Source organism: Phacochoerus africanus, chromosome 12 (genome assembly GCF_016906955.1).
Source record: "Phacochoerus africanus isolate WHEZ1 chromosome 12, ROS_Pafr_v1, whole genome shotgun sequence".
In the NCBI taxonomy this organism is placed as follows: domain Eukaryota; kingdom Metazoa; phylum Chordata; class Mammalia; order Artiodactyla; family Suidae; genus Phacochoerus; species Phacochoerus africanus.
Genome location: NC_062555.1, coordinates 17,499,569 through 17,512,461, shown reverse-complemented (window position 1 = coordinate 17,512,461; position 12,893 = coordinate 17,499,569). Strand labels below are relative to the sequence as shown.

The 12,893-nt window shown below is 41.7% G+C and overlaps 1 protein-coding gene across 2 annotated transcripts in view; it reads left to right on the top strand.

Annotated features, from left to right (window-relative positions):
* The window catches only part of RGS7 (regulator of G protein signaling 7), a 371,782-nt gene extending 361,701 nt beyond the window's left edge, over nucleotides 1-10,081 (top strand). For both annotated transcript variants that reach the window (XM_047755057.1, XM_047755055.1), the window contains exon 17: nucleotides 9,372-10,081. In XM_047755057.1, the coding sequence (XP_047611013.1) occupies nucleotides 9,372-9,422 (51 nt within the window). In that variant the 3' untranslated portion in view covers nucleotides 9,423-10,081. The remainder of the gene's footprint in view (nucleotides 1-9,371) is intronic.
* The last annotated feature ends 2,812 nt before the right edge of the window (nucleotides 10,082-12,893 follow it).

Below are 12,893 nucleotides of genomic sequence, written 5' to 3'. Positions count from 1 at the left end.
CCTGGGAATAACAGAGTCCAGGTTTGGGAAGCTCAGCCCCCGGCCAGCGAAGCGAGGGCTGTGCGCTGTCAGATCTACTCATGCAGCCCCGTCCACTGCCCAGTTCGGCTGGACTTCAGTTCTCCTTGGAACTGAGACATGGCACGCTTGGCTGAGTGCCCTAAGCTTGGGTATGTGGGCACTTCAGCATAGATAAGCTACGTTGGAACGGATCCTAGGACACCTAAAAAGAAAACTTGTTATTTAATAGCTTGTCACTGGGCTTGTTCACTGCGAATAATACCAATAGAGAAAACTGACCTGGTGGCCTAGGATTCCCTTAGATGCTACACTTTTATCATTGTTTTATATCTTATGTCACTAGTTCCTACATTATTCATTCATTCAACATATATTAAGTTTTGACTCTGTGACAGCTGTTGGAGACGAAGAAATTTGCCTGCCCTTCTCGGTTCTTCTGGCTGGGCTAAGAATTAAACGGACATGAGAGATTAATAGGAGAAAAACCAAACAAAAGTTTGGGAGTTCCCTTCACGGCTCGCTAGTTATTGAGCCTGACTTGGATCCATGAGCTTGTGGGTTCGATCCCTGGCCTTCCTCAATGGGTTGAGGATCCCGTGTTCACGTGAGCTGTGGTGTAGGTCACAGACGCAGCTCAGATCCTGCATTGCTGTGGCTGTGGTGTGGGCCGGCAGCTGAAGCTCTAGCCTTGGAACCTCCATATGCCATGGGTGCAGCCCTAAAAAGCAAAAAAAAATAATAATAATAATAAGTTGAATACGACGTATAGGAAAACAGTAGTGCATCAAAACGGCTGAAACCTTCATCTTAAATACGCTCTTCAGCTAAAGGCAAAAGAGGCTATGGGGAGTCGTGCTTGGCGGGGGCTCAAAAGGGAGAAAACAACGGACATGGAGATAAAAAAGCAAATGTTTTGTGGGCCAGGAGTGACAGTGGAACCCAACGAGGAATTCCGACACTGTCCTAGGTTCTTCCCCGTGTACACGCCTGGTTCACGGTAGAGTTCTCCGCGGTGGGAGCTGCCTGCCTGGGGGAAGGTCAAAACTGCTTCCTGAGTATTTGGGGCCTTGATTATTTTCAGCTTGAAAGACTCCACACGCCAAAAAGACATTTGGGGGTGGCAAATGTTGCTCCCCCTACACAAAGTACGTGCCACACTTTTGTGGTTAGAAAGACAACCTGTTCTTACTGCCAAAGTAAGACATGAATCCCCTTAATATCAGTTTCTACCTCGACGAAGTCGAAAGGGCATTTTCTGGATTGTATTTTTCCTAACGAGGTACACTTAGGACCGCCCTTGGAGGTGATGGGATGCTTGGTTTCCATAAGCATCCCTCGCAGTGAAGCAGAACATGTGCTTCACGTCAGCAGCCGTCGTGTTACGTGAGCAGGTTAGACACTGGGAGAGGGAAGATTTTGCCTTTATGTGTGTGGCCCCCGTGGGTTCACCTGCAGGAGAACTTCGTGCATTTTCTTTTCAGGCAGAGTGCTGTGGATGTTTGTTATCGCTTGAGGTTACAGGTGTGTTAGTATAAGAAAACCATGTTAGCAAACTCCTAGAGCACCCTGAGGGAGTAGAATTTATAAACTGGGCATTAGGTCTCCCTAATGTAGATATTACACGGAAAGAATGAGCTGTTTTCTCCTCTTTGTTTTATAGACGATCCCAAACTCATTTGTCATTTTGTTGTTGGCATATATGGCTTCTTGTTTCGTTGAAACAGATTTGTGGTGATAACTTACCTGAGAAAGCACTTTTAGGTTCCCTGCAGCATGATTCTAAGGTGATGGGTGTGAAATCTGTCAAAAGAATGTAGCCTGTTTAGTTTGGCCAATATATCTTTATTTTCTCCTAATAGCATCATTAGTTTTTACATTGCCACTCAAGCACTATAAGCTGAAAGTTGCGTAGTGGTTTTTGGCCAAAGAGCACCCAGTGCTACCCTGGAGGCTCCTAAGGAATGTTCTGAGGCTGCTGGGGAGGAGACTCGGTGGGAAAGTGCCCCCTTGGCTTAGCCCAGGGGCAGAAGTGTCACCGTAGCATTTCCCCAAGCACTGTTGTGAGGTACCCAAGGCCTTGGGCTGCAGCCAGAGCTCATGAGGCCCCAGCTTCCTGCATAGCTGGAGACCCTTCTGTGGGCTCTATTACCAAGTTTGTAACCCAGCAGGACCCATGAGTTCCAGGCATGTTTTAATGCACTTACTGAGCACCTACTCTGTCAGGCACCTTGCTCCCTGTCTAAGAATACATAGATAATAAGAAACAATGGAAAATAAGAGTCATTAGAAATATAGATAACAATAATAGTTAATAAGAAGAAATAATAGTAACATGTTCACCTGAGTTGTTTGATTCTTCTCATGAAAGTTAACTGTTCAATGAGCAGAACTGGTTTCCTACTAGCCTCCCACTCGCTTACTTCATGTAAACCACGACGATTTTCCTCCAAGTAGACAGAGTGGGCAGGGAGAAGAATGAAGCCTAAGCAAGAGAACTGCCTATTAAATAGTTGGGGTGAGCAGCCCTGAAGGAGAGAAAGAACAAAAGTAGAACCAGAAGAGGGTCTGAGGACTGACCGACGTTTTGTGTTCCAGGCATGGCTTTCCAATTAAAGGAACCTGGTATGGAAGCCAGTAATTAATAGCTCATATTCTGGATCCAAACCACAGGCCGTTTTATCTCTGCAGAAGATGAGGGTGGGGGGCAAGGTAGGAGAACCGAGAGGTAAGAGGACACGATAGGATGAGGAGCTATTCGTCATTCACATTTGAGGATAACGCCAAGAACCTAGACAGTGAAACAGGACGTCAAGGAGGAAGACTAAGACTCTTGGTACCAGTGTATTTACATATAGCCCACAACAGGTTTTATTTGTTTGCTTGCTTGCTTGCTTTTTAGGGCTGCACCCGCGGCATTTGGAGGTTCCCAGGCTAAGGGTCAAATCAGAGCTACCGCTGCCGGCCTACCCCACAGCCACAGCAGCTCAGGATGCTAGCCACGTCTGTGACCTATACCACAGCTCACGACAAAGCTGGATCCTTAACCCACTGAGCAAGGCCAGAGATCGAACCCACATCCTCATGGATTCTAGTCAGGTTTATTACCACTGAGCCACAACAGAAACTCCTGATTTTTTTTTAAGTTTTATTGAAGTATAGTTAATTGACAAGACTGTGATAATTTCTGCTGTACAACAAAGGGACCCAGTCATACCTATACACATATCCATTGTCCCTCAGATTCTTTTCCCACATAGATGATCCCAGGACCCTGGGTGGAGTTCCCTGTGCTGTACAGCAGGTCCTCATTGGCCAGTCATTCCATAGACCTCAATGTGCATGTGCCAGTTACTGATGAAAATACCACAAGGAACAGAGAGGAAGACAAGTGTTCCATGACTCCACAAATTAGCACACCTTGAAGATAGTTATTTATTTAGTTAGAAACCTCCCCCTTTTTTTTTTTTTGCCTTATCCACAGAGATACCATGAAAAACTGCAGCATGCCTTGCTTAGTCCAAGAACCTTTGTTTAAAGCAAAGTCCTACCCTTGGGTCTGGTAAACTCTTTTGTAAAAATGAGTAAATGACTATATACAGAGATCTAATATGGTTTATATGCAGAGTTCTTTGCAAAAAAAGTGTATACACTGTTAGAAAAATGAGCAAAGAACTTGAACAGTTTTAACAGAGGAAATACGAAGGTCAATAAATATATAAGAAAATAAGGAGAAAAATGTATATTAATAACCAAAATGCAACAAAATAACTCTTTCCTCCAAACAGGTTAGTTTTTTAAATGACAGTATCAGGTGTTAGGGAATAAGAAAATTAGTGATTTTATGCATTGTTCATAGGAATCATTTTTCACGCATGAAACTTTAAAGAATGTTTCAAAAGCTTTGAAAATCTTCTCTCCCTTTTTTTTTTTCTTTAAAATTTAGGGCCACATTGCAGCATATGGAGGTTCCCAGGCCTAGGGGTCAAATTGGAGCTGTAGCTGCCGGCCTACACCACAGCCACGGCAACATGGGATCCAAGCCAGGTCTGTGACCTGCACCACAAGTTCACGGCAACGCAGGATCCTTGACCCACTGAGCAAGGCCAGGGATCGAACCTGCATCCTCATGGATCCTAGTCGGATTCATCTGAGGCACCACGACGGGAACTCCCAGTTCCTTCCTCACACATTCCTGCTTAGTTTTCTTGATAGGAACAATGAAGGCAAAATGAGTTGAAAAGACCCAAATTCTGTCAGTTAACTGGTTAATATTTAGGGTCTGACCAAGTGTTCCCATTTCTCATCCTTACTGTGCCTCTCCTCCCCCATGTTAAAATTTACTTATCCCCAAATATTTGAATTTCATTACCCGAGAAGTTTCTAGAAGGTTATTCTGAAAATGTGATTTCCAGCCAAGAAAACCAACTCATGCAAAGAAGCAAGTACATATTTGGGAACATCTGTAATATTGACAGCTGTCAGTTGCTTCACCAAGCCAGGTAACTTACAGAAATGTACAAAACAGCATGTAGGGGTCCCCATTGTGGCTCAACAGAAGTGAACCTGACTAGTATCCATGAGGATGCGGGTTCGATCCCTGGCCCCGCTCAGTGTGTTAGGGATCCAGCGTTGCCGAAAGCTGCAGTGTAGGTTGCAGACTCAGCTCGGATCCAGTGTTGCCATGGCTGTGGTGTAGACTGGTAGCTGCAGCTCCCATTAGACCCCTAGCCTGGGAACTTCCATGTGCCTCCGTGGTGCAGCCCTAAGAAGACAAAACAAAACAAAACAGCCTGGACATGCACTGACAAAGAGTCCAGAGAGGGGAACTGCAGAAGAATTTAGGGGACGATTAAAAGACTTCAGCAAAGACATGAATAAGAAGTTTATCTTTGAAGCATGAGTAGGACCCAAGCTGAGGGACAGACAGCAGGTGCAGAGCAGCCAAAGAACCATTTTGAGGAGTGATGGGAGGTAGTTTGAAAGTCCAGAGAAGCCAGGTTATAAAGGATTTTGAAATCCAGGCAAATGCATTTTTATTTTTTTAAGTGAATCAAAGGCATTTGCATCATGACGGTATAAGAACAAATAAATATCATCCTTTAGTTCCAGCTGTCATAAGAGCATGCATACCCTACCTCTGGCCCAACCGTATCTGCAGTCAGCTCTTTTCATCACATAGCTGTGGGACTGGGTATCCGGTCAGACAATTGGCCACACGCCTGAGCAGAAGGTCAATGACATGATTTGCCCTCTCTTGTTCCCTGCCTCTCACCGGCCTCTGGAACCCATGAGGTGTTCTAGAATGTCCTTCTAAGTCTGTAGCGACTTATATGGGAATGACTAGGAGGCAGTGATAGAAAACAACCGTTAGGAATTATAAAGGAATGCAAGCTTTAAGATGGTCATTTTTTTTTTTAATCTGAAAGATGCTGATAATTTCCTACCCTTCTCTTTCAGCTCTTTTCTTGGCTATATTCTAAAAATCCATCCCTTAATTTATCCTTGGTCTGTTCAATGTCCTGCAGACTGGGAAAGACTGTTGTAGGTTTTTTACAACAGTAATAAAACAAGTAGTTTGTCAGCCAAGTAAATACAGTTTCTTTCTACTTCCTTTGTGGATTAGTGTCTGTAGAAGAGGAAGGTGGAAATTAAACTCTATCTCCCTCATGCAGCAGGATCTCTGACTAGAGCTCAGAGCCTGGCTTTTGTGTCCATTTCTCCTGATTCACGGCTCTTTGTCAATTTCTGTTACTACTTTAAGAGCAAGAGGGGTTTTAAAAATCAGGTTAAGTGCATACCTTCTGATGTTAACTTGAGAAAGCTAAGAATGAGAACTTGGTTGTTTTGTTTGGGGGGGGGAGTAGTATTTTCCTAATTATAACAAAATCTCTATGCAGCATCAAAGATAGGAAGGAAATGGTGGTGGAGATGAGAGTTTATTGTGAGATACTAGACATCTTTCTTTGTTTAAGTGGTAGCTAGATTGTAGATTAGCTACATGTGCTGTCTTTTCCTAGTTGCCAGCTAAAGTCAATTTTGTCGTGAAATTGATTATGTGCTTTTTCTAGCATATGGTCTATTAACTATATATTACAAGATCTCATAGGCTCTTGAGTTTTTGTTTTGTTTTGTTCTGAGTTTCTGTCTTTGTCTTTCTCTATGGATTTCTGTTTCCATTGTAACCCATTTCCTTTAGAAGTCAATAAGAAACGCTGTAAGGCATATAACACAAATGTAGTCGTTTGGTTAAGAATAAGCATTGTTTGTACAGAATTCAACTCTAAGTCATTTGATAAAAACTGAAATTTTCCCATATTCTTCAACCTAGAAAAATTTTGATTAACGGGATTATCTTTAAGATGCTTTCATGCAGGCTCCGAGGACCCATACCGAAAAGGATGGTTACAAAACATCTGATGTGCAAATATATTCTTTCCTCCTGCAAGAAAAGATGTGTTCTTTTTAAGATTTTCCAGTGCAGAGAGCATTTGATAGTTCCTTGTGCAGCAGAAAAGCACCATATATTTTTCCTTCCAGTACGTGAACAAGGCAAGACTGCACAAAGTTTCTAGACAGAGCCAAGGCATCCGGATTTTCATATCTGGATGACTCACTGGGTGTCCAGGCTATTTATCTTGACCCCTGAGTGGGACACTTAAGGTGTTTTTACTATGATTTGTACCCAAATTTGCCTTTTAATTGTCTCAATACACAAAACAAATAGCCTTACTGCATATTTGGTGAGTCCATATCACACAAGTGTTTCATTGTGGCTGTGTTCCGACGTGTAATATGTATTCTTCCATCTCTGTTCATCTGTTTTCCTCTTATCACAAACCCCAGGTTTACCTGTATTTCCCCATGGGCTTTCATGAATGAGTGTTTTTTAATTATCTCTTGTGACAACAGCTAAACACTTCGTCCCCTTTTTAATGAAGCCCGTACCAGGCCAAATGCTAATAGCTTCAAAGAGAGTTGAAAGAAAAAAAAAAAAAAAAGGGCAGAAAGAGAACCATGTTACTCTTTGTTCCAGGTACAAAAATGACAATAGTTTCCATCCAAAAGGAAAATGATTCTGAGGTGCAAATGGCTTCCTATTTCCGTATAGCTGTGTTATCATCTTCCTAATGGTTTGAACCCAATTGCATTAACCTAGAGTTTAAAGAAAAAAAAAAATCTTATATTAGCACATTTCCCTTTCTGCTCAACTGTGTAAATTGAGCTGATGTGATGCTCTCCATCCCACAAATGGCATTAGAAACAGTAATCACTTTTTTAAAAATATGTTGCTCAGACTCAGGATGACTGTCTAGTCACACGTGTATACATTTATGTTAATAGCACGAGAGAAAATAGTGAATATATGACGTGATATAGTCTTCAATATGGAGAGGTAGTTTTTTTTAGTCCAACATTATTTAAGTAACCTCTTCCTCGGGTTTGCAGTATGAAAGCAGAGCAGTTGCAGCTTCCAGTTCATGAGAAATCTGCCCTCATCAGTGTCAGAATAGTGACTTTGAGTATCAGTGTCCCAACGAGGAAGAATTATAACAGTAATAATAATAATAGTAATAATACGACAAGGTAAGCACTAACATAAACTGAGCACATAAAATATTCTAAGAATACTTGTAAACCATGTGCTTGTATTATTATTCACAAAAAGCTTTTAAAAGAGGTACTACTATTATCCCCACTTGATGAATGAGGAAACAAACACAGACGTGGTGGCAAGAGGAAACAAAGCATTTTTTGTTTATAAGGCCAATGTAAATTAGGGGGTCCTGTTAAAAACCCACATTTTCTTTCAGGATTTTTCCTGTAAGTGAGTAGAGCGTAGCTAACTAGGAAAGCCCTTTGCTAAACTTTGGATCTCTTATCGGTTGCTGAAAGCTAAGTTTTGAACCTTTTTCCCCAATGAAAATAAAACAGGGGGAATTCCCGTCGTGGCGCAGCGGAAACGAATCTGACTAGTATCTGAGGTTGCGGGTTCGATCCCTGGCCTTGCTCAGTGGGTTAAGGATCCAGCATTGTGGTGAGCTGTGGTGCAGGTCGCAGACGCTGCTCAGATCTGGCGTTGCTGTGGCTCTGGCCTAGGCCGGTGGCTACAGCTCCAATTAGACCCCTAGCCTGGGAACCTCCATACGCTGCAGGTGCGGCCCTGAAAAGACAGAATTAATTAATTAATTAATTAAAACAGTACGTGGTTTTTATTACTGCCATTCAAGCATACAAAAAAAAGGTATCAGTTACTGTACAGCATGTAAAGAAAGCTTGATTTTGAAATTATTAATCGTTTCTTAACTATACTGTTCTTTTCCCAAAATATGCCCACGAGTGATGGTTTCTCTCCCAAAACTGCGCCCACTTACCAGACTCTGAGCCACATTAGGTAGTAAACCAAGACTATTGCTATGACTAATTGATTACTAACATATTATATTTCTCAAAAACCTTCTAATTTTCTCCTATTTTATCCTCTGAGAAGTACAAATTCCATCCAACAAGTCATAAATAAAACCGTCTATTTTTATACTAGAACATATACAATAAAGCAGAAATAACCAATAGCTAGTCTGCTATTTCTTACCTCCTAGAGTACTTTTAACTTATAGGGACCGTTTTGGCTATCAGGATTTCCCAAAAAACTGACTACGTATTCTAAGTATTAACGCAATATGTAGAATTGGAATATATGGGATTTTTCTAGGGTTAGCTTAGAGGAAATTAGGTGGGAAAGGAAGATGTCTACAGTTCAAAGGAGGCAGCAAACAGACTTTTATTTTACATGTATAATTGGCACCATTTTTTTTCCATTACCATATAGGACAGAGGACAAACTCAATCTTAAGTTTCCGCAATCTCACCCTCAGAAATCATTTATTTCATTGAAACATACCTTCTGCATATCTAGATATTTATAAATACAACACCAATTCCAGCAGTTGAGCAAGAATGCCTTCCCACTGCTCTCTTTCACAGCAGCCCCTAAGATTTGTTGTAACATGTTTATAACCAGCTGTAAACCTAGGTGTTGCATCATTGCTAAGCCTCATTCGAACATTTTGGACATGTTTTATGATTTGCTGATTTGTGCTGTGAACCCATCAGTCTGTTTGCGGTGGGAAGGAGCTGGGTGGGAGGGTGAGGGGATGAAAAGGGGGAGGGTCATTTTGTCTGATGTGTTGGGGGAGGGGGGGACTCGGGCAGGAAGTTTGAACTAAGAGGTACCTACAGGGTTCCACCTGGACCCTCGCACAAATTCAGTGCAATAAACAGATGCTGCTCATAAGCAGGTTTTCAGTGATCATATTGTTTTCTTGTTTTTCCTTGTTTATATTTTTTCTCAGGGGAAATCTCTCACGTCAAAGAGGTTAACAAGCCTCGTTCAGTCTTATTAAAAGGATCGTCTTGTAGCATGAAAGTGAACTGGAGTCCTTGCGTATACTTTGTAGTTCTTTGTCGTTCCCCGGAACAGGACATTAGACCAAGAAGTTGCATGAGCAAAGGACCTGAATTGTTCTTTCTTTGTGTACCTTAAGGCATTGCCATCTCCAAGAGACTCTACCATCCTGATGCCTCCATTTCGAAACGTCTGCTAACTTCCTCCTCGTACTAAGCTGCATCTGTGTCTTTTCCTTTTTACAATTCAAGTGAAGTAAACCTTTTTTTTTTTTCTTTCTCCTGTCTCTCTCTCTTAAAGCTTCTGCTAGACACACCGTTCACTAAAAATTCTGTCAGTCACAAACTGGAAGAATTTGTAAAAGGAAAAAGCATATCTCAATAAGTATACATGTGGCTTCACATTTATGAGATGATGAATTAGCACCAAAAGTTTCATTTAACCAATATTTCACAGTCAGAAACAAGCTCATGTCTTCGTCTGTTGTCTGTACATTCTTGGTTAATGTTTCTTGCATTTATTTTTATACCATATTTAAATAAGAGACACCTTTTACTCCAAATGTATTAAAGTTGATCCCTTCTCTGTAAATTGGTGTATGTTTATATTGTTGTTTTATCTTTCATTAAAAGATGCATAATCTCGTCGCTTTTGTAACTTTTGACTTCCATGCTAACTGAAAATGAAAATGCTTAGAAAGCATGAGCAAATGTAGTTGCAGGGCAAGCACTCACCCTGGAGGTTTATCTCAGGGTTTCAAGACAAGCCTTGGATGGTGCACCAGCTAAGATCAGACGTAAAGTGATCCATCTGGGAGCTCACCCAGGATCAGGTAGATCCTTTTGCTGCCACGGAAAATAACCCAAATTGGCCTCCCACATTTTCAGAGCTACTTATGGTCTTTCTAATTGGGAAGATACATCTTTACGTTTTGCCCATGGATATCCTATTCGAATTAGGTTGGAGTGTGACTTCTCACCTCGGGAACTGAGTCTCTGCTTTAAAGCATAGTTCTAAAAATGCCTTAAGACTGTGGCTCTTACTGCTGGTGGTTACAACTTCCTTTGTGAACACGGCAGTGATTACGCACATTTTGCGAATGCTTATTGAGTACCTGCCACAGTATCATGGGCTTCACGTGCCCATCAAACCCTCACAGCGAATCCGCACAGCAAGCCTATCAGATTATTTCTGCGTTTTTGAGACTATCGAAACAGAGGAAAGTTAGGTGACCTGTTCAGAGTCACCCAGCCAGGTGGTGGGTTCGGATCCAGATCCAGGTGGTCTGACTCTAGAGGCCACTATCCACTGTACCACAAAAATTCTTTGGGTAAAAGGCGAAAACCCATACACACCCTCACGTAGGAAACATTTGTACTGGGTTTTAAGACATGCACGGAACACCCTCTGAAATTCATCCCTGGGCCTCAGGTAAGACACCTGACTCCCTTTAAGGGCAGGATCAGAGACACAAAAGGTCACCCAACCAAGAGATAGGCATGACCTGTTTGCTTTTGCAGCCCCCAAGGGATTGCAGAATCTGGTTGTATTTAAAAAAAAATACAACCAGATTCTGGTTTAATGCCTATTCATTAATGTGAGTAAACTTAAATTCTGAAAGTTTTACCAACATTGTTGCAAAATCAAAAGTGGAATTTGTTAACTATAAACTGCCATAGGACAGAAGATAGATTATATATATATACATAGTCTATAATCTGAACATGGTGAATATTCACTTATATGCCCATATGGCTTTAAAAAAACAGTACATAAAATGTGAAGAAAACTAGGAGTTCCCATCGTGGCTCAGTGGTTAACGAATCTGACTAGGAACCATGAGGTTGTGGGTTTGATCGCTGGCCTCGCTCAGTGGGTTAAGGATCCGGCGCTGCCGTGAGCTGTGGTGTAGGTCGCAGATGCAGCTCGGATCCTGCGTTGCTGTGGCTCTGGCGTAGGCCGGTGGCTACAGCTCCGATTCAGCCCCTAGCCTGGGAACATCCATATGCCACAGGAGCAGCCCAAGAAATGGCAAAAAGACTCAAAAAAAGTGAAGAAAACTAAGTTTATAGATGTTCTCCCTTAAAAACACTTAAGTCAGGATGGCTTTGGGCACTGAAGCTAGACTGAAACCCTACCAGAGGGAACATTGCTTGAAAGAAAACAATAACCCTTTTAGAAGAGTATGATGCTTAAATGATGGGCCTTGCACAGATGTGATTGGTTCTCTTGGAGACTCTTTTTCAAAGATCATCAGTCCTCTAAAGCCCATTCTTACTGACACTTCCAAATCATGGATTTATACAGAAATGAATGACAATAGAGGGCAAAGAAGTGAAGCCCTCGGGCAGGTCTCCCCACGTCAGGAGCTCCCAGTAAAAATGGGAGTCAATTTTGGGGTTCAAATACATAAAAGGATTTTTTTACTTTTTTTTAGAGTCGCACCTGCATTTATCGAAGTTCCAAGGCAAAGGGTCAAATCAGAGCTGTATATGCAGACCTACACCACAGCCACAGCAACACGGCGGGGGGGAGGGGGGGTGTGATCTGAGCCGCATCTGTGACCTACATCACAGCTCATGGGAATGCTTTAACCCACTGGGATCAAATCCACATTCTCCTGGATTCTAGTTGGGTTTGTAACCCACTGAGGCACAACGGGAACTCCAAATACATAAAAGTTTTAAATCACTTAGTGACTCTTTTTAGTATGGTTTAGACAAGACTTGGGATACAAAACATTGGTATTTCAGGAGAAGCACTTAGAAAAGTTTTGGAATTCCTGGCACCTAATTCAAATAAGCATGAGACAACTGTCTCCCACCCCACCATGGGACAATTTGATCTATAAGGCATAGAATAAAAATCTCTGAGGAAAAAAAAGAAAAAAGAAAAAAACCAAGCAGAAGGCATAACTCTCCCAGACTTCAGGCAATATTACAAAGCTACAGGAATCAAGACAGTGTGGTACTGGTACCAAAACAGACATACAGACCAATGGAACAGAATAGAGAGCCCAGAGATAAACCCAGACACCTATGGCCAATTAATCTTCAAGAAAGGAGGCAAGAATATAAAAGTGGAAAAAGGCAGACTTTTCAGCAGGTGGTGCTGGGAAAAGTGGACAACTACATGTAAATCAATGAAACTGGAACATACCCCCAAACCATGAACAAAATAAACTCAAAATGGCTTATAGACTTAAACATAAAACAAGACACTATCAAACTCCTAGGAGAGAACATAGGCAACACATTCTCTGACATCAACCTTACAAATGTTTTCTAGGTCAGTCTCCCAAGGCAACAGAAATAATAGCAAAAATAAACCAATGAGACCTAATCAAACTGACGAGCTTTTGAACAGCAAAGGAAACCATTTAAAAAAAAAAAAAGACAACTTAATGGGAGAAAATAGTTTCAAATCATGCAACTGACAGGCGTTTAATCTCTAAAACATGCAAACAACT